Genomic DNA, 23892 nt, shown 5'->3' with positions numbered 1-23892 from the left:
GATAGATAGACAGATAGATGATAGATAGATAGATAGATAGATAGATAGATAGATAGATAGATAGATAGATAGATAGATAGATAGATAGATAGATAGATAGACAACAGACAGGTGGATAGATAGATAGATAGATAGATAGATAGATAGATAGATAGATAGATAGATAGATAGATAGATAGATAGATAGATAGATAGATAGATAGATAGATAGATAGACAACAGACAGGTGGATAGATAGATAGATAGACAGATAGATGATAGATAGATAGATAGATAGATAGATAGATAGATAGATAGATAGATAGATAGATAGATAGATAGATAGACAGACAACAGACAGGTGGATAGATAGATAGATAGATAGATAGATAGATAGATAGATAGATAGATAGATAGACAACAGACAGGTGGATAGATAGATAGATAGATAGACAGATAGATGATAGATAGATAGATAGATAGATAGATAGATAGATAGATAGATAGATAGATAGATAGATAGATAGATAGATAGATAGATAGACAACAGACAGGTGGATAGATAGATAGATAGATAGATAGATAGATAGATAGATAGATAGATAGATAGATAGATAGATAGATAGATAGATAGATAGATAGATAGATAGATTTAACCCATGTTCTTTTGAGAGAAAATTAAAAACATTGTTTTGTCCAAATTCAATTAAATTTTTTTGTAAATCACATTTTTTATTCTTTGACAACATTCCCTTTAATGAATCTTTCTGGTGCTGGTTTATGTCGGTTTATGAAATCCATACCATGAGTTCATTCCGCATGGCAAAGGTGCAAACTCAGCACAGGTGCAGTCAGATCATTAACTTACTTGCTAATTGAGGTTGACAAGCCAACAAACACCTGGCAAAGCTTTACATCAGAACAAATAGGGCACATTTCAGAGGTCAGAGGTCAGTACACTGAGAGAGAGAGAGCTGTAAGAGACAGGAAAAGGAGGAAGGACAGGAGCGCTGCAGAAGAAGACGAGAGCGATACTCACTCGACGTATTTGGCCCACTGCGCTGGTTCAGACATGGCCATGAAGCAGCAGTTGGTCAAAATAGTGCACATAATGAAAAGACTGAATAAAGTACACGTGGTTAAGGAAAACAGTAAAACATAACAACATTTTCAGGCTTTTTTCCCCATAGAAAAATTATGAAATCCTAGCCTAATACTTCTGTCCCAGCCTATCAAATGGAGAGCAAATGAAGACTTTTGCTTCTCAGATGTTTCTCCTGAATAAATGATTTCCGTAATAATTAATAATGTCTCAAACTGTGCTCAGATCTGTAAGTTAACTCAAACATTTCTCATCAAATAATCACAGCTGCTCCACATTCATTTCATAGTTCTATATCCTTACTGTATGACTAATGATTCACTTCTGTCTGTTTTTACTGCCAACAATATTTCTGTTTTGGAAGAAATAATCTATGTATTTATTATAGTTTTTTTCCAATATTTTAAATATATTATTAATAATAATTAATATTATTAATAAACACATATTTATTTAGAATATTTACAAATAATATGTATAAATTGATTGTAATATTTAATGTTTTTATTAATATTTAGAATTTGTTGATTTTCGTTTTTTGTATTCATTTTAATTTTTGTTAAAGTTTTATTAATTTTGATGTTTCTGTATCTCTCTCTCTCTCTTTATATATATATATATATATATATAATTAAATATAATTTTATATTTCATAAAATAACAAAAATAACGGTAATTTTGTTGTATTTTTATGATATTTGTTTATTATTTTTTGTCTTTTTTAAATATATGTCTATAAATAAAATTAATGTTAATTGTAAAAATATATATATATATTTAAAAAAAATTTTTAATTAAATTATTTTATTTCAGCTACAACATTTCTCGTTTTGATTTAGTTTAACTTGATGTACTAAAATAACTCAAAATAAAACTGAAATAAGATATTAATATGAGAGGACTAGATGGGAAATCTATTATTTCATCATTTAAACTCTATGGCCTGGTTTCACAGACAGGGTTTAGACTGAGCAGGATTAGGCCATAGATCAATTAGGACTTTAAGTCATTTTATAAACATGCTTAGAAAAAAACATTATTGGGGTGCATCTTGAGACAAAACAAAGGCACTGATATATTTTAAGAGTATTTCATTTGAAACAGCTCAGACTAGGACTAGGCTTAAGTCTTGTCTGTGAAACCGGGAGTATAAGTGATTATTTAACGAACAGTTCATTACACATAAGGTGTAAGAGATGATAGAGATTTCAAACTTTCTCCATCATATGCATACTGTACATCAGGATGATGGATGTTTTCATGACAGGGTTTGATTACAGGTTTTTAATGCAGGGGTGTGAAGGACTAAAAGCTCGTATCAGTGAATGACAGACGCTTTTTCTTCCATATGACGCTGAAAATTACAGTTCAATGATCAAATGGTGGGATTGGAAATACAGTGTTTTAATGAAGAACACCTACGATGTTTTATTTTGGTCTTCGTACACTTTAAGAAGCACTTTAAGGCGTCCGTGTATGAATGTAATTCACATTAATTATGCCCACAACCTCCTAACATCAAGATCTTTACAGCATCTCGCCGTTTAATGAACTTTTACCTGCGAACGGCCTTCAGATGCTTTCTCTTTTTATTTCTGATGCTGATGGAATTGAAAGGCAGAGCATCTCAGTTTCATCTTGTGGACAATTTTCACTAAATGGCTTTTAAATGGACAGTAATGAGTGCAATTATGGTTAAAATGTTAAAGATTCGTTCTTTATTCCTATAAATGTATTATTCTCTTGTGCCCCTGCTGTTACCTTTTCCAGAGCGAGTCGTGACGGCGAACAATTTATAATTTATATATTTTAATCTACATTAAATCTATATTCTTTTATACATAAATATATATATATATAAATATATATATAAATAAATAAATAATATAAATAAGAATAAATTAATAAATAATACATTTAAATTAATTAATTAAAATGAAATTTAAAATAAATAATAATCTGAATAAAATCAATAAATAATACAAATTAAAATAAGTAGATTACTATAAACAAATTTTAAAAAATTGATTAAGATCAAATTAAATAATAAAAACAAATAAAAAATTTAATTAAATTTAAAATTACATTTAGAAATTAAAATAAATATATAATATAACAATAATAATATAAAATAGAATAAATATATAATGATTAGATTATAATTAAATAATTTAATAAATTAAAATAAATGAATAAATAAATATATTGAGATTTAAATAAATAATACAGCTAACACTACAGTACTACAGTGGGTATTTTTAAAAAACATGATGTAATGTAAACTGTAAGAATAGATCCGTAAATATATGGCCCAATGTAGTGTTAATTTTCCACGTTTTTCACTGGTGTTTTTTCCATGTATTTTGAATTACGCATCGAATTATGTGTTATGTTTTAGGGTTGAAGGAAATGTCCAGAGCAATATAAAGATCATGTTCCATGAAGACATTGTGTAAATTTCCTACCGTAAATATATCAAAACTTAATTTTTGATTAGTAATGTGCATTGCTAAGAACTTCATTTGAACAACTTTAAAGGAGATTTTCTCAATATTTAGATTTTTTTGCTCCCTCAGATTCCAGATTTTCTAATAGTTGTATCTCGGCCAAATATCGCCCTGTCCTAACAAACCATACATCAATGGAGAGATTATTTATTCAGCTTTCAGATCAGCTTTGTGGTCCAGGGTCACATTTATATTTTAGGATGGGGGTCCCTCGTATCCGAGTTGATCCAAAGGCTTGACCAGGCCTGCATTAGACATTACGTCAGCGAAGTATGTCAGCTTTATATCAGACGAGGCTCCACTTACGCTGATATCGGGCGGCTGGGTGTCGGACCCTAAAAGGGGTGTAAGGTGAAGCGGAGGAGCAGTCGAGCGGAGCAACACCTCCAGCGCAACTCTCTTCACCTGTTATCAGCGGCACAAGAGCAAAGTGTCCACGAGCCCCGTCTCTCTGAACACTGCCGGATATTTTTAGCAGGAGTGCTCTGGGAAAACACAGCCATCTGAACTTGGCTTTGTTGGAGCGGAGCCTCATTCGTGGCATAGCCTCTGAATGTCAGACAGCGGCTGATTGCTATTGTAAATGATCTGAGATGACCGAACACCTGAGAAAAGATAATGCCAACCCCTCAGAGGACCTCAGAGGATGCCAATGCTCAGACAACATACAAAATTACCAAATTTTGTCATAAATTAAATATATTAAGGTTCTGCAATATATAAATATATTGTGGAAACTTAAATTATACTATAGAGCTGCTTTGCAACGATTTGTATCGTAAACTTGAATTGAATTATTGTACTGTACGGTTGTCAACGTTCAAATTTGTACGAGATGTTTCTCCAAAAAGTCTTCAGGAGAAATAAAAATAGACACAAAAGAGTTGATAGTTGGCGTATAGTAACACTGTGTACTAACCAGGAGCAATGCGATATAGCAGTGAGGACCATTTGTTGATTCTGCAGCATTGCACTGAGTAGCCCCGCCCACCGTGGAATCTGATTGGTTGAACACTAAACATCAAATATATTCCGATTGGCTGTGATCTTGTCACATTGCACAGAAATCTGGAACCGTGTTATTTTAGTATAATTGAGATTCAAATTTGTATATTTGAATTAGTTTTTATTTTTAGCTAAAGTTTTAGTAATTTTATTGTGTTTCTGTCAGGGATTTTCATTTGCTTTTGTTTGTTTAATTCTTCAAGTAAAACCAAAAGAGAAATGTTGCTTTGGCATATAGCTGAAAAATAAAATAAAATTATATTTTATTATTTTAAAGAATATATATGCTATATTACATTAATATTATGTTTTATATGTTTCAGTTAAAGTTTTTTAAACAAGTTTTTTTTATTATTGATTTTAATGGTTGTAGTTTTATTTTCAGTCAAATAGCTGAAATAGCAAAAAGCTGAATTTGATCAAATCAAATAAAAATCAAGGTACATTTTTTTTTTTGGTTTGAGTTTTAGTTTTAGTCAACTTCAATAACCCTGGAAACCTACCAAGTCTGTTTAGGATATGGTAAAAAAAAAAAAAAAAAAAAATACATATATATATATATATAAACATATCTTTTATATAATTATTGTGGATTGAATGGGTCAAATAATCTGCTATTGGGAGAATCTGGAGAGAAATCTCTGGCTTTGATTGTAGACTTTCTCCATTTGCTCTCCATGTATTCTCAATGCTGAGACAAGCAAGATAATTTGTGTTTTTCTGAGCCAGTTATTTCATGCATTATTGTTTCTTGCTGAAAGTTTCGGCTCTTGACTTTAGAAATGCATAATATCTTTCAACAAAGCCTCAGAAACCCTGTTCTATTTGTATATAAACGCTCATTCACAATCAGTGCAGATGTCCAGAACTCAGCATGTCACCTTCAGCGGCAGCAGAAAGGATATGAGTGTACTAAAATCTTTATTGATGCTCTTCTAACAGGATGAAAAGGGCTAAAAATATAGAGTGCAGACGTGGCACTAAAGCGGAAGATGGCCTTCCCTTTGTTCAGTACTATAAAAGTCTGTTGAGAAAGAAGAGAAAGGTTAGTTAGCGCAACAAAAACTCACCAGTGACATTTAATATCAAACACCACGTGAATCTCAAACATTTATGAAACACGAGCAGGAGGAATTTCTGTAAATGGCTTCTTGAACCATATGCACAATATGCTCCTGTTTCAGAAATGATACCCAATATGATGTCCGCTTCTGTGAATATATATTTGCAACACATTTCTAGAGGACACAAAATGTGAAAATGAGTTTAGTTGTACAGCTACACTACCGGAGTCAGTAAGATTTTCAAAAGAAGTCTTTCATGCTCACCAAAAACTGCATTTATTTGATCAAAATCAGTGTAAAAACAGATGGATTATATATATATATATATATATATATATATATATATATATATATATATATAAATAAATAGGTAATAATAAATAATGAATAATAAACATTATTAAGATCTAATAAAATTAAAATGAAAAGATAAATAATAATAATTAGATTTAAAATAAATAGATTAAAATAAAGAAAGAAATACATAAATATGAAAAAGAATTAAAAAAGAAAAATCTGAATGAAAAATAGATTAGAAAATAAATAAATATTACAAATGAGAATATAATCTATATTTTTGTTATTTAGTGATTTCATTTTTAATGTATATTTAATGTATAGTTATATGTTTGAAATAAACAAACAATAATTAGAATAAAGTAATGCAATAAATAATACAATTTAGAACAACATAAATAAAAAACAGAATAAAAACAATAAATAATAAAATATTAAATCTTAAATAAGTAAAATTTTAATAAATGAATAATAAAAAAAAATCATGAAATAAATAGGTAACAATAAAATTAATTTTAATAACTAAATGAAAAAAAATCATGAAATTAATATGAAATATTATTACAATTCAAAATAATTGTATTATGTTCATATATTTTAAAATTTAATTTATTCCTGTAATAGCAAAGCTGAATTTCCAGCAGCCAGTCTTCAATGTCACATGATCCTTCAGAAATCATTCTACTCCATATGATACATTTGATACGTTTGATTTCTCATGATTCTTTGAAGAATAGAATGTTCACAAACAGCACTTGCTTGAAATCTAAATCTTCTGTTACATTATCAATGTAACACTTTTGATCATTTTAATGCATCTTTACTGAATAAAACTTGCTAAAATACTTTTTTTTGTGATAAGAACATATAAATACACTGTGCAAACAAACTGTAATTATAATGATAAAGCAGGAAGAGATGCTCGGAGTGCAAACAACAGGCAAATACATTACTACGGGCTCAGCGGGAGGATCGGCGCTCTCGGGGGACTCCCGTCTGCAGCGTTTCTCTCCCGCGGCACAAACATGCCTCACGGTTGCCCAGGATTCATGGCCCCCCTCGCAGAGCTTGATTTACGCCAGCTCCCCGTCACATAAATAATGCCAGGAGAATAATTGCAGGCGGACAGCATCAGGGTCAGCGTGCTTTACAGCGGCGTCTTTGCTCCAGCAGGAGCCGTTCTCGTGACCTTTGTAACCTCTGCAAATAGCTGGCTTTCTCTGCCCTTGTGTTCTCTATTCTTATGTAACATCTAGGTCAAGTTTGCCTGTGTTTGTTTCTACTTTCCTCACATTTCCTCTGGGATATCATCTGCCAACTGCAGGTCCACATGAGCGGATCTGGAGAGGGCAGAGGGAAATCCAAGCCAAGCGCTGAGAAGTAAATACATGTACAACACATCCACCACCAACAGTTCAGTCAAAAATGAAACGTCTGTCATCATCTGTGCTCAAAACACAAACCCAGTTATCCAGCAGATTTGCCAAGCTTCGAATGAGATTTGAGGCCTAAGGCTAAAAGCCAGGTTTGAGGAGAACGAGCTCAAAGCTATCATATGAATTCAGAAGACTTGTAATATAGTGCACTAGTGGTTTAAAAGACAATTGATATTCAGAAATATCATCTGGATTTAGAATTATCGTCTGCAGAGATGCTTTACAGGAAAAATTTAATTTGATTCATGACTGATTAACTTTACAACACAACAATATACAATAAAAATAGTTAAAACATACAAATAAAATATATATTTTTTTAAGTAAATTATTATAAATGTATAAATTATTATTGATAAATTATGAAATATTATTATAATTTAAAATAGCTGTTTTCTATGTGAATATCTGTTAAAATGTAATTTATTTCTGTGACCAAAGCTACATTTTCAGCATCATTACTCCAGTCTTCAGTGTCACATGATCCTTCATTCTAATTCATTTGCTACATTTGAAATAATTTGATGCATTTGAAAGCATTTATTTGAAACAGAAATCTTTTGTTACATTATAAATGTCACTTCTGAGCAGTTTTTCATCAACATTGAACTGAATTGCTCTGAATGACACTATTGTCATCTTTAGCTGAAACTGAATTAGCTTCCAAATTAATCAACTTTGCAGCCTTGAACTGAATTGAATCAACACTTAACTCAATAACGTAGTTAAACTTTATAGCTTTACAGTTGAAATTGAATTTGTTTCATAATTTATTTATTTTCACAACATTACTGTTACTTTCCTGTTTATTGCTGTGATACAGAGCACCAACCCTGCAGAAATTATAAATAAATCTAATAAGAAGTGTGACGAGTCGGCTGCCTCCCCCCTTATTATCATCACCACCCCGTCCCGTATTCGCCGCCCTTCACCAGGCTCCCGACGGGAGTGGGTGTGTGAGAGAGGAGGGGCGCTGAACAGCCAGGGTTGTCGGCGTGCACCTGATGTGAATAGAGCCTCATCACCGCCGCTGTTTAAATGCCGAGCGCGCCTCTCCTTGGGAGACCGGTCTCTTCCCCGTGCATGCACGCTGGTGTCCTCGTGGGTCCAGGAAGGGAGCGTTGAGAGCGGATGGACCACCGCACACGTGAGACGGCTGACGGGCCAGGATGCCGGGCCGTCGAATCCCTCCCCCCAGAAGTGCCGCGGACAGAGGATGGACGAAGCCGCCGCCACTCGCGCCCCAGCCCCGGCCCCGAGAGGGGAGCGCGTGCGGCCACCGGACTCCGCCCCTTAGCTGGACCCTTCCTTTCCGAACACTGCCCTCCTGCACGAACCCCGCAGCACGACGAGGACACCAGACCCCCCCTGTTTATTTTGGACACTTTTACCCCCTTTGGACACTTTATTTGATTATTTTGTTCAATAAAAACCTCTCCGAGGCCTGACGCCACACCCACTGTGTCTGTCGTATGCTCCTCCCGCCACAGAAGAAAATAATTAAAGGAAAAATTACTTAATAAAACAAATACAATTCTTTTGTAATAAAATTTAGACCTTATTCTTTTTTATTACTTTTGTCCCTAGACTAATTTTTTTCTGTATTTTTATTTTTATTCTTGAATTTTTTATTTTTATTTTATATGTATTTATATGTTCATTTATAATTATATCAAAACCCCTTTGGTGTTTTGTAACATCATACACCCTCAGAAAAAAAGCTTTTCAAAAGCTACTATGCACCATTTAGGCACAAATATGTACTTTTAAGGTACTGATATACACCTTTAGAGGTAAATAAGGGACAAAAGTTTGGGGTACTGCCCCAGTGACAGCTTTTGTACACTATTCTGTAGAGAGTGAATGAACTCCAGTGGAACGCTTCTCTTCTTCTGAATGTCCTTTATCACTCACAGAGCTCGACGGTGTCAACAAGTGCACTTACTACACTGACAAACCAGACAAGTGTGAGAGCCACGTGGAAACATAGTGATCATTTTTCACCAGGACAGTCCACGATACACTAAAGTCAAACCGGCAATGTTACGAGCCCAGATTAGTTTACAATTATGAACATTATTAAATTACTGACGCCTGTGATTTCATTGATAGAAGTGTTTATTGTCTGGATGTGGCTGTTATGTACGGTCATGAGCTCCGGATGCTAAACTAATCCCGTCCAAACAGGGTTTAAGACATAATGTTTCATTTTATCAAAATGAGTGTCGGCTTGCAAAAATATGAAAGGACGAAGCCAAACTTTTAGGTCCTGTTAAGTGTCAATTCATCTTTCTTAGCATTAGCCACCGGCTTAGAAAAGCCTAAACAGCGCACATTTCCTCACCGAAAATGGCATCTTAAAGAGGTGGAGGGGAACTTTTAGCTGAAATCCATAGAAATGGAGATTTGTGTGCTTGTGAAAGCCAGCGCAGCAGCGGTGGCATTAACAGCGGCTCACTGACTCATGCTATTCATCTGTCTGTATTCCTGCAGCTCTCTGATTCAGCGCAAACACATCCGCTGCCCTTTACTGATGCTCATTGTTTGCTTCTGTTTTTTGGGTTTTTTTTGCTCATATTTAAAACTTTCTGATCTCAAACGTCTGGTAAAAATGTACAGATCAACCACTGAAATCTGATTATTGCAGAAGGACAAAAATATGTCCCTAAAAGTAAATTACGCTGCCTCATTTTTGCCTAAAGCAGCATCGTTTGCGATCGCAAATGCATCATGACAAGCTCAGTGACCAAATTAATTGAAGATGTATCCAAAATGTTTTCATTCAATAGTAAAAAAAATAGAAAACTTAATTTCTTGAAAATTTTATATTGTACCCAATATGTGTGTTCTATGCATATTTATGCTTATTAGAGTGTTGTTCTTATATTGTCGCAAAATATGTTATTATCGCCCAGCTGTTTATATAAAGTTGGATATATAGTATATTTATAAGTAAACCAATATGTGCTATAAAGCAAAACCTGGCTACTCGATTGTTTATATGTGACTATATTAGTGTACAGCTCTATATAATAAACATAATTGGATATACTGTATAGCAAATTTAGGCAACATCTTCACAAAATATATTGTCACAAAATGTAACTATATTATCGCACAGCTTTATATATAAAGATAGATATATAGTATATCCAAATTGATTTGCATATTTTTATTCACGTAAAGCGGTATATACTTGATGCAGCAAATCTCAACTGCTTGATTGTTTATCTTGTCGCAAAAATATTATCACTTAGCTCTTTATATAAAGTTGAATACCTAGTATATCTAACTTTGGCCACACACAGACAATATAATTGTGTGAAGTGCATTTATCTCAAGCGATACTATATAACAAATCTCAACTGTGTGATTGTTTATATTGTGGCAAAATGTAACTATATTATTGCTCAGCTAAAGTTTATACAGTATGTGACCATGGAGCACAAAAACAGTCATAAGAAATTGAGATTTATACATCATCTGAAAGCTGAATAAATAAGCTTTCCATTGATGTACGGTTTGAACAATATTTGGCCGAGATACAACTATTTGAAAATCTGAGGGTGCAAAAAAAAAAAAAAATCTAAATATTGAGAAGATCAAGTCGATAAAGTCGCCAAATGAAGTTCTTAGCAATGCATATTACTAATCAGAAATTAAGTTTTTATATATTTACGGTAGGAAATTTACAAAATATCTTCATGGAACATGATCTTTACTTAATATGCAAATGATTTTTGGTATAAAAGAAAATGTATAATTTTGACCCACACAATGCTACAAATATACCTGTGCTACTTATGACTGCTTTTGTGCTCCAAGGTCACATTTAAGTATAGGTCTCATATAAGGTATATGTATATATATATAGGTATATATAAGGTCACATATATACACTCACATAGCGATATATACTACATAGCAAATCTCAACTGCTTGATTGTATATATCATCACAAAAAGTAGCTATAATATTGCAGAACTCTGTTTGTAAAGTTGGATATATAATATATCTTACATTAAGCAATATATACTATATAGCACATAGTGAAGATATTAGGATATTATAAACATTAACATCATGATTTTCGGTAAAGCTTGACTAAAGGCACTTTAGGCATGTTCAGACTATATGGTCTGCTGTGGTGCCGATCACTCACTCGCTTGTTCTGGAAGTAAAACGGATCGATGTCCTCCAGAGGGACGCCCACCAGTCCAGGAGGAATGTCTCCAAAGATTCGCGGGAGCTGCTTTCCGGCCTCCAGGTCGGCCCGGGACTTGGGCGGCTCCACCTCGCCCCGGTCCTCCTGGTACTTCTTGGCATTGCGGGCCCCCTCCTCGGCGATCCGCTGCTCGATTCCAGCCACGGACTCACGAGTGAACCGGTGTAGACTGTCAGGACCCGGTGGAAACAGTATGGTTGCCATCTTCTCATCCTGAGCCTCCTGTCCAAGTGCTTACTTCACAGCTGGTGAGGAGAGAGGAACATACTGTATTATTGCGTTCAGATTGCATTCTCAATTTCATCGAAGTATCGGCTTTCTTATTGTTCTCCTATCATATTATACTTTAATACAGACATTGGTAGGTCTATTAGTAAAATCTGTTAACTTTAGCAATCTTTGTTGCAGTGTTTGCCAATGGTGACTGTTCAAAATGGGGGGAAAAAATATGACATTTTCACCTGACATTTGTTGCCAAATTACAGGGGCAGAAAAATGACTTCAGAAAGACGGCAGCAACATTATTTTAGTTTTACACAGAGATTGGTAGGTCTGTTAGTAAAATCTCTTAACTTTAGCAGTCTTTGTTGCAGTGCTTGGCAATGGTGACTGTTCAAAAATGAGGGGGGGGCACTTTTCCAGTTTTTTTTCCAAAGTTTGCATTGCTGTAACTCAAGACGTATTAAAGATATCCTCATATCCTTTTCGATGTTTGTTTTTAACAAACTTTTCTTTTAGCATCCTCATTTTTAAGACCCTATATAAGTCAAGTCCAGAGATATTGGGATCTCAATGTGGCTCCAAGAGAAAATATGACATTTTCACCTGACATTTGTTGCCAAATTACAGGGGCAGAAAAATGACTTCAGAAAGACGGCAGCAACATTATTTTAGTTTTACACAGAGATTGGTAGGTCTGTTAGTAAAATCTCTTAACTTTAGCAAACTTTGTTGCAGTATTTGCTAATAGTGACAGTTCAAAATGGGGGTTTTAAAAGTTTTTGGGTTTAAATGTGGCTCCAAGAGTAAATATCTGAAGACTGAAGACTGGAGAAAATTCAGCTTTGCATCACAGAAATATATTACATTTTTAAACATATTAAAATAGAAAACAGTTATTTTAAATGGTAATAATAGATTCATATTACAGTTTTTGATCAAATAAATGCAGCCTTGGCGAGCAGAAGAGACTTATTTCAAAAACAATAAATCTTAATTATTCCAAAATGTTGACCAGTAGTATATGAAATATGAATTTTAATTGCAGACTTTGGTATATTGGCAAATCTGAGATTGAGAAATTGTAAAGGTTTTTTTTTTTTTTTTATGTAGAGGAATTTATATGGGTTTATTTCTCAGGAAAAACATCTTTGAAGTGAAGTGAAGTGAAGTGACATACAGCCAAGTATGGTGACCCATACTCGGAATTCGTGCTCTGCATTTAACCCATCCAACGTGCACACACACAGCAGTGAACACACACACACACACAGCAGTGAACACACACACACACAGCAGTGAATACACACACACACCCGGAACAGTGGGCAGCATTTATGCTGCGGCGCCCGGGGAGCAGTTGGGGGTTCGGTGTCTTGCTCAAGGGCACCTCAGTCGTGGTATTGAGGGTGGAGAGAGCGCTGGACATTCACTCCCCCCACCTACAATCCCTGCCGGCCCGAGACTCGAACCCGCAACCTTTGGATCACGAGTCTGACTCTCTAACCATTAGGCCACGACTTCCCACATCTTTCGACTTTCCCATGACTTTAAAACTTCAAAGGAAAGTAATTAAGAAATTCAGTAAAAGAAAGTTTGTGCAAAAGTGCAATTCTTGAAAAATTCTTAAGAATTTGGAGGTTATCCTAACTTTAAGAGGTTATTTACAATGATTTTTAAGAAAATTCTTTAAATTCTTCTCAAGTTCTGTTTTCAGAACAATTCTAAGAAAATAAAAAAACTAATATTCTAAAAAAATGCTTTTGGATTCCAAAATATTCTTAACTTTATTCTTAAGTTAATTGTAAATAGATGGTAAAGAATAAAAGATTTAGGAATTAATTAAAATATAGAATTTTATTCTTAAGAAAATTTGGCAAAAGACCAGCTGCTCTCCATCGTTGCCTATGAGAAACAATAGAGTTTTTAGCAAACTGCATGAACTTCATTGCTCGTAATTATTTTCAGGAAGCCACCAGAACCGTGTCCTGTGTTTGATCTTTATGTTTTGATCCACGTGTCTCTCATTCAGACTCATTACAGCAGCTGGTCTGTAGTGCCATCGTTTCGCTCATTTGGACACGAACAAACACGACACTCTCTCTGACGCCTGATGCTGCTGCGTGTCTGTAAATAAGAAGATACTATTATCCACATCAGACGAGCTCCAGAGCGCAACTGTGCTCTTAACGCACATCTGCTCCTGCGTTCAACTAAACGATTGGACGAGAGATCATTTCTCCTCTGTTCGAGCCACAAATCACACGGCATAATGGGAACATCTGCACTGAAATCCCAGCCATAGCTGAGCTCAAACAACAGCTCAGTCTCAACAAGTGGCTCCTTCAAACCTCAACCAGATGTTTAGCCTAAACATCCATACAACATACAACCAGAAAAATAGTCAGAAAAATAATCTTGTTTTCAATTTAAATTAAGCTGATTTTCTGACCCCATTTGCAGACCTTTATTCTTGTTCTAAGCAAAAATTTTGATAAAAAATATTCAATATCTTAAGTCATTTTGCTTCTCAAGTAAATGTATCTTGAGTTAAGAATATTTAGATATTTGTGCTGGAAAAGAAGACAGAAATACTGAATATAGCAGTGGGTCTTAGATGGATAAACACCAGTAACGTTCTCTTTCTTAAATCTAATATTACAAACAGACTCATTCAATGCTCTAGTCTAGCTCTCCTGGGAACGAGGGGTTAAGCAGATTTTGGCAAGCGCTCCTGTCTTTCCTCAGCATAATCCCACTCTTTATTTCCATACCATTTGAGGAGCGCCGCCCGGAAGGCCGTGGAGCCACATTGTGTCCAGCAGAACTGAACAAAAACCCACTGCGCCAGAATTGTTTAGTGGCCCGGCAGCAGCGTTTCTGACTACGATTTCTCCTTTGAGAGCGAGCGAACCCTGCAGCGCCCAGCTTTCACAGCATCCGCACCCACACACACATCCACATCACACATCCTTCAGAGCAAGGTGCTGCGCTTCATTCAGCTCAATATTAATAACGCATTAGACACATTAGAGCTGTTTTCATTGCTTTACTGATATTATGATAAAAAATTAATAGAATAGAAAAAATATGTATATAAAGTATCAGTATGTACATTATTTACCATTGATATATTATTAATAGATTAATACTATTAGTATAAATATATTAATGATGTAATAATATTTGTATTTTTAATAAATTATATACAATTACATATACAATGCATGCTTAAAAGACAGAAATCGTTTTCTTTTCTGATATAATACTTTCAATAATAAGTGAATATATAAATAATATATATCAGTATGTACTAGGGATGCACGATTATGACAAAAATCATAATCGTCGATTATTCCCTTGAGATTGTAATTGCGATTATTAATAACGATTATTTTGCCATTGTTTGAAGCTGCATGCCATATTTTTATATAAAATATATATTTAAAAAAAAGGCTGAAATCACTCTTCCTGAACTTTTATTGCTTTTCTATAGCATTGAGCCTCAAATGTCAACTATACATTGGTTTGGGTTCTTCTTTAAACAAAAAAAGGTACAATTATGCATGGTATAATAATGTTATACTAAAAAAGTCTGAAAATCTGCAGCCCTAGTATGTATATTATTTAATCAATTGATATATTATTAACATATTACTAATATTAATATAGCAATATGAATATAATATATTAATACAATTTATTTATTATTTTAGTTTATTTGTTTATTTATTAAAGCTAAATGTAGTTTAGTTTTAATAGCCAAACAAAAATTGTGCATATATGCACTGTAAAAAATTATAATAATAGTAATAATAATAATAATAAATTTTTGTAACACTTCAAGATTATTGAAGTATGTTTTACAAGATTTTCTAATATTATTATTACTATTATTTTCAATTTAAATGCAGCCTTTCTTCTTCAACATCTCATGTTTAATTCAATGTCATTTTTGTAATTATTTGTGAAATTTACTACTAATTTCTGTGTGAAAATAGCCTCTATTCAGTGAATTAATATCTATACAAAATAAATATTTTTTTCATGTTTGAATTAGAGCTGCTTACATATAAACTATTTAAATTGTGTTTACTTCTGCAATATGTAAAAATAATTCTAATAAGGAAGAAGTATGTTTAGACTTCTAGCTAGTAATGCATACTTAAAATATATATATTAAATTAACCAAAGTTGTTAATTGAATTTGAATGCAGTTCATTTAGAATGAATAATGATCGTATTCCTTTAAAATATCTCATATACTGCAGTATTGATTTGTTTACAGGTGTTTAAGTAGGATAATTGCTTGTTAAGGGCTCAAACACATGTAAACACATTCAGTAAATCCTGCATCGCCAAAGCTCTGTGCAATTATCTGTGAACTGTTCAGGTTGATTGAGCGAATGTGTTTAATGTGAGGCATTAAAATAAAAAAATAAAATAAAAACACTTTATTTTAAGGTGTCCTTGTTATATATTTTACATGTACTTTCTATAAAATAACAATAAATTATGCATACTTACATGCAAGCAGAACCCTAATCCTAACCCTATATAGTAAGTACATGTGATTAATTAATATTACTCACTACTTAAATGTGTAATTACACTGTAACAAGGACACCTTAAAATAAAGTGTAATAAAATAAAATAAATGAATGCAGCAATATTTATTATTTTCATCCAGTTTAGGATGAATAGCTGAAACTAATCATTATAAATACAAATTAATATATACTATATAGGCCAACATCAGAAAACCTTAAAACTAATAAAAATAACAAAAAATAAAGTAAAAACAAAGAAACTGTAATAGTATATCAATGATGCTAAAATAACACTGCTCCGAAATAGTTTGACTGAACATGACCTTTGACATTAGCAACAAGAGATATGGGGAATGTTGTTTTAGGGATGTTTGTAAAAGTTGAGCACACTGATTAGGGTGCATGTTTGGGTCTGTCTGAATAATGCTCTCATTTCTGCTCAGAGATGCGGGTCTCCTCAGGACGCTGCGGAGGCGTCTGGAGCGTCTCTGATGCCTATGAAGGAGAGCAGCTTGACAGAGACATCACGGCCGTGTGTTTGAACGGCTCCGACCGTTCCAGGCCACGCAAACAAACTAAACAAGCCAATGTCAGTCGTGTGTTTGCACATCCCCATCAGCCTCATATACCCTCCATTCAATGATATATTCACATAGAGATGCAACTCACTACTATGTTCATAAATGTATGAATGTGTTCATATGCATTAAGTTGCATGGCAAATTTGCAGAGCAAATCTTGAATTTCATTCAAGATTATGAGGACAACGTGATATATTTAAATTGTTTTATTCATATGCATTAAAGAGAACCTATTAAGCACTTTTATAAGGAGTTTGGTGGCCACAGTGTGTGAAAACAACCAGCCTATAATGTTAAAAATCCAACCACTCATGTTTTTATAATACTGATATATCATAAACAGTCTCTCCAAACAAGTGATTCAGATTTCTCCCTTTGTACACGTCACCGTAGGGAAAACGTCCCGCCCATTTGTGACGCTCTCTGCCCTATTAACACAGAAGCAGCAGTCCACCATTACTGTTTTCCTGCTGTAACGTTAGCTGCTGGAGATGCCTGAGATGCATTACATGTGTTGGGATGCACCAACGAACATAGGAGTCTCCATAGACTCCCTCCATCTAAGCCGCTGAGGACACTGTGGTTAAGTTTCATTTTCAAAGGAAATATCCCGGGAAAACATCGGTAAAATCCCCTGTATGTTTAGGGATCAATACAAACGCTTCATGCGCGAACGTCAGCTTCTTGGTACTCTGCTTACAAACATTTTCAAAACTTTGCCTCATTTTTCAAAACTTTACACACAAATCCAAGAATTGCACACAAAATGCAAAATGCCTCATATCTCTTGCAAAATGAAAACATCACAAACACATCTCAAAAGCAAATATTTGCAAACACCTTTGCCATAATATCAATTCCTGTTAGATTTTTGTGTGTTACATAGAGAATTGTGTGTTGTGTTTTGCAAAAAGTGTTTTATGAAATTAGTCAAAGGCTGAGAATTAGTGTCTGGTTTTGCAGATTTGGTGTGTGCTTCTGCTGTTTGAGTGACAGCTTTCAGAAACTGTGTGACAAAGAAAGATTTTGAGTGTAAACAGCTGAAAAACACTGTACTTTACTTTATGTGTGTGTGTGTGCGAGTGTGTGTGTGTGTGTGTGTGTGTGTGTGTGTGTGTGTGCGCGAGTGTGTGTGTGTGTGTGTGTGTGTGTGCGAGTGTGTGTGTGTGTGTGTGTGTGTGTGTGTGTGTATGGGGAATTCCTCAGACTTTAGTCACGAGGCTGTGCCGCTGGTGCTCGTATCGTCACACTCGACACTGAGAGAAGGTCCAGAGCCAAAGTCAAATGTCAGTGCAGTCTCTGCCACCAGCGGCACGCATCAGAGATGACATCATCAACGCTCCCTCGTGCGCCGCAGACGCAAACAAGAATGAGAATGTCAGCCGCCGGACAAAGAGCCCTAGAGAAGCGCGAGACGCCGCGGCTAACATCACGCCTCATGCTTGAGAATATTAATTCATTTAAAGCTGACATTTCACACGCGCCGCACTCAAAGGTATAAAATAAAATGCATTTAACAGCAGGGTTATTGTAGTTAACTAAAACTAAAACAGTAAAACCACAAGTTTCGTTACTTACTTGTTTAGTCTACATTTAGCTTAACTTGATGCACTGAAATACTACAGCTAAAATAACATTTTATAAAACAGCAACAACAACAATAAATTAATTAATTAATTAAAATGAGGGGAAAAAAGTAAAGATTTCTACAAGAAATTGTATTTAAACATATTTAAATATTTATTTAAATTTTCATTGAAATAAAATGGTATTTTCAAACTATATATTTATATATTATTTATTAATTTAATTAATAAAAATATTTTTATATATATTTTAAAATGAAATTAAAAATGAAATTAAAATTACAATGAATATCAATAAGTATAGATATAAATATATAAATAAATACTAATTCAAAATATTAATAAAAAATCAAAAAGTCTATCAATGATACTAAAATTAAAGTGAATAATTCTCTCAAAAATAAAATAATTTACAAGCCAGATCTTTTTTTCTCCATACTCTTATGTTGAATTTTAATGATTTTTTGGTGTTTGGCAGCGTCCTCAACTTTTCACTTTAATTCAGGTTTAGAAAAACTTTATGGTAGAATTAAATTTTTTGCATGAATTATTTTTGGTAGTGGACAAATATAGTGTAAAAAATAAAAAACTAAATTATTCAGATACTGTAAAAATAATATTGTATACATACTAGCAATTTCTGAGTGAATATTGTTTCAAGCAAACCCTACACCATTTCTGTTTTTCAGTGTATGTATAATATAACATACTGTGAGTTCTTTGCACTTGATCCGGTTGATTATTGATACGGCTGTCTTCCAGCCATGACTATTTCCATTTCTCGGACTGTTTCCATTTTCATAAAGCATCTCTAAATAGATACCCGGAGACTGGCTCCCATAAAACCAGATTGGACTGTAACGATCTGCATATATATGAGGAAATGTCCTGTGAGCGTCCAGAGAAATAATTAAGATACTGTATGTATATGTCTCTGACCCACATATTCATGCATGTGAACCCTGATTGACTTGCACACAGCGTATGAATCCTTGGGGTCATGCAGCACTTTCTGCATCGCTGATGAGCTTCATCTGTTTGCTGTAACCAAGAACCTGAACTAAATCAGCAGCAGGAATCAGTTTATTTACTGGCTGGCCATTAATTCAGTTTACACTGCACACCAGGGTTATCAGCGTTAATTAAAATGAAAAACTATTAAAAGCTTTTTTTGTCAATTGAAATAAAGCTGACATCAAAATAAAAATGTGAAATATTAAATGAAAGCTAAATACAAAATCAGAAATGCTGCTTCGGCAACAAAATTAAGTTTAAATTGAAGAACAAAAATGACTGACTAGAAAAAAAAAGAAAAACTAAAACTGAAATAAAAACAAATACTTTAGGTTAAATAGTTAAAACGTTTTGTTTATGTTTAATATTTACAATTAATACTTATAAATATATATATAAAATAATATAAATATTAAATAAAAATACATTACAAATATATATACACATAGTGATATATTACTTATTTTTAAGTCATATTTAGGTTTAAAATGAATATTAAATATTCATAAATACATAAAATATATATATATTTAAAATATATTTTACAAAATATTGTAATTAATAATAATAATAATATATACACCCAAATAACTATAATATATATATATATATATAATTTTAAAGTGATATTTAGGTTATTTAAATGCATTTAGGTAATATTTAATAATAATAATATACACATACATAACAAAATTACTCAAATGTAAATACAATGAAAACTGAAAAAATAAAAATAGAAGCTAATTCTAAATATTTATAAAAACTATAATACTATGTAAATAATACTAAACTAACACTGCTACAGACATTTTAAATGATTCAATGATTCTTTCACTGATTCAGCGAATCTTTCATTAAAAAAATATGAATATGAATACATTTACATGAGTTTGCCAGACGCTTTTATCCAAAGCAACTCATAGTGCATTCAGTGCATAGATTTCAACATTAAAAAAATAGACAAAACAATAACAGGTTACAGAAAATATGACCCAGACAACACTAAACACTGCATTATTATCTAATGTAAAATCCAGAGATTGGCTCTTTTAACTAAATGCATTGCAATTTTCCATCTCCTTGTTATACGTCTGCAGTCAAGACTCACACAGCATCATCTCAGGACGTCTCAGGGTGATTTTAAGAGAGGATGCACTGATGAAACAATCATTGAGGCCGTCGTAAGTGAGCAGATCTTTACTATCAGCAATTTATGACTGAATTATTCAATCCCAGCAGGATTATGAAGACGCTTCAATCTGAAGACGATGGCCGCTCAGTTCCTCGTGTCCTTAATTAACAGGTAAATGACCGCGCTGAGTAATGTCAGTCACGCTCATTGTTTCTGGAGTGATGGATCAGACGTGCTCACCGCTGAGATAAGAATGAGACGAATGGAGAAACAACAACAACGACATGACTCGATCACGACTGGAAGACAAGAGCGTTATTATCATTACAAATCAGGGTTTAATTGAATCACACATATGCAGAAACCCTGCTTTCTGTGGTATTTATGTTAGTAACAACTAGCTAAAATGAATGAGCTCTATCTTTTGATGGCATTTAAGACATAAAGCACAATTCAAAAGCTTGTGGCTGGTAAGATTTGTTAATGTTTGGGAAAGAATGCTATTCTTCTCACCGAAAGCTGCATTTATTTGACCAAAAATACAGTAAAAAAATGTTTTAATATTATTATATTCTATGTGACTATCTTTTAACAAGTAATTTATTTCTGTGATCAAGAATTTTTAGCATCTTCAGTGTCACATGATCTTCAGAAATCATTCTAATATGCTGATTTACTTCTTAAGAAACATTTCTGATTGTTATCAAAATTGAAAACAGCTGTGCTGCACAATATTTTTGTGGAAACAGTGATCGATTTTATTTTTCAGGATTCACAGATGAATAGAAAGATCAAAAGATCAGCATTTGTTTGAAACAGAAATCTTTTGTAACATTATAAATGTCTTTACTGTCATTTTTGTTCAATTTAATGCATCCTTGAAAACACACACACACATACAGTATATATATATATAATGTTTTCAACTTTATGTTATTATCTAGACATTTATATCTAACATTAACTATATTAAACATATTATTTATTATTTATTTTTAAGTATTATATATATATTGTATTATATATTATAGATTTTAAGTATATTAAAATATAAAAGAAACATTCTATATTTACAGTATATGTAAAATGCAATGTGTCTTCAGTGAATATTTTTTATATAGTTGAATCAATTAAACTCTGATTCCTTTTTTCTGCTGCTAAAAATAAAGCTTAAAATCGGTCTTTACTCGCAAGTCACAGAAGAATCATGAAAATAGTCTACCAATAAAATAGCCAAAATGTAATAGCCAAACACAGATTAAGATAATTAAAATATTCACAAAACTGCAAAAATATCTCAAATATATTACAATAAAATGCATTGTGACTATTCAAAATATGGTCCACCATTGCACTACTGTGTGTGCAATTAACATCATTTTGTTCAATCCTATTCAGGTCGACATAATGCTGCATTCAGTTGTTCGTCTCTGACACATTTCTGCTGCTGTCATTCATCAAGATCCGTCATTCCTCTGTGAAGCACACATTATCAGACAGAGTCGCCTGCATGTGTTGTGTTTCACACAGACTCTTGTAAATCACCGGACGGCATCGCATCAGAGCGAGCGTGCTCTGCCTGTCTAACACGCAGCTTTACATGAGTGAGGATTGTAGAAATCAAGGTGAAATGAAAGCTGATAGTTGTTTAGTGAGGACAGAGTAAACCAATGGCTTTCTGCACGAGCATCATGTTCACACGATTGGATTTCGTATCCAGTAGCGCAGCGATGTTCAGCGCACTTTATTCCTGTTGAGAACATATTCAACAGGTTTTTCTCAACAACAAACCTGATGCGTCAGTAAATGAGAATCTGAGCGAAGATTTACATGCCTCTAAAGAGATTCAGAGAGGAAACTTACACAAAAGTATCATATTATTACTATACCATGTTTTGTGGAGATGTACTACGGTTCTACCATGGTATTATTTCAATATCTTACATTTACATTTTTTTTTTTTTACATCTTTTTATCAGCTCTTCTTTCATATCTTCACTGAATATCTTTCAGTATCCACAGTATAAGAATATAGTAATCATCAGTACCATGGTATTACCGTTTGAAAGCATCACTGTAAACATACTGCTTCTATACTTTTTAGCTGCACTACAGTAATTCATTAGTGGAATATATAAGTAACATGGTATTAAATTATCACAGTACTGCCAACTGAATTTAGTTTACCTTGTTTTTTTCACTTGTATATTATAATTTTACCATAAGGTATTTTGTTCTACTATTTCTGTTTACAAAATGCCTGTACAGAAAAATATTACTTAATTATCAATATTATTTTATTATTTTTTAATGAATATTACTTTATTCATATTATTTTTTATTATGTTTTCTGAAGTTGTAAATAATACTACTAATAATAATAATTTTGAGGATTATCATTTATAATCAAATATGAGTATAAAATAAGATACTTAATAATTTTTTTACATAAAAAAAATATTCTAAAGGTTCAATTAACTTTTACAGTATATTACAGTAATATTACAGTATTATTTCAGACTGGTATTGTATTTTATATATCAGGCTTTACAGGGTTAAATGGCACTAAAATAAGTAAAATATTATTTTTTTTAATTATATAATTAAAATAATAATATATAAAAATAAGCATATATATATATATATATATATGCTTATTTTTATATATTATATATATATATATATTATGTGCTTACTTTATTAATTTTAGAGTTAATTCAAGAGTCTTTTTCTTTGTAATGTACTAGCAATTTCTGGGTTAAAATGATTTCTATATCAAATTGTTTTTATTAAATGTTAAAATAAATGTAAAGTTAAATTAAATTAAATTAAATATTGATTTGTGATGATTATGCAATATTGAAAACGAAAATATATTCAGTTCAACACATCGACTTTAATTCAAACGTTATCTGCTTGGTCCATTACAGTAATGATTTGTAGCCGACCCCTTTGTTATAACCGCGTGCATTTGTGTTTTTAGTTTCTACAGGTGACAGCGCTGAGGGAAAATGCTTCCAATGAGTTCTTTCCAGAAGTAATTTCAGGACATGATTAAGCATAACGACGGCGGCGCTTCAGGTTTCACCCTTCAGCCTCGACATTTCATAAACAGCAGCAGAACTCATCCTAAGAGATGCCTGCCGGAGCGGACGAGTTACTTGAGTCTGATTTCAGTGGGTGTATTGATTTCAG

At 32.9% G+C, this 23892-nt stretch overlaps 1 protein-coding gene across 1 annotated transcript in view; it reads right to left on the bottom strand.

Moving 5' to 3' along the window:
- The window catches only part of LOC306863438 (sodium channel protein type 2 subunit alpha-like), a 172273-nt gene that overhangs the window by 130486 nt on the left and 17895 nt on the right, over positions 1 to 23892 (bottom strand). The window contains exons 2-4 of the mRNA XM_079406766.1: positions 11553 to 11860; positions 5499 to 5617; positions 1019 to 1108 (exon numbers count right to left, since the gene is read on the bottom strand). Of these exons, the coding sequence (XP_079262892.1) occupies positions 1019 to 1108; positions 5499 to 5617; positions 11553 to 11819 (476 nt within the window). The 5' untranslated portion in view covers positions 11820 to 11860. The remainder of the gene's footprint in view (positions 1 to 1018; positions 1109 to 5498; positions 5618 to 11552; positions 11861 to 23892) is intronic.

This window comes from Barbus barbus, assembly GCF_936440315.1.
Source record: "Barbus barbus genome assembly, chromosome: 44".
Classification (NCBI taxonomy): Eukaryota; Metazoa; Chordata; class Actinopteri; order Cypriniformes; family Cyprinidae; genus Barbus; species Barbus barbus.
Note: the sequence above shows the minus strand (reverse complement) of the source record. Positions and strands in the feature narration are given on the sequence as shown.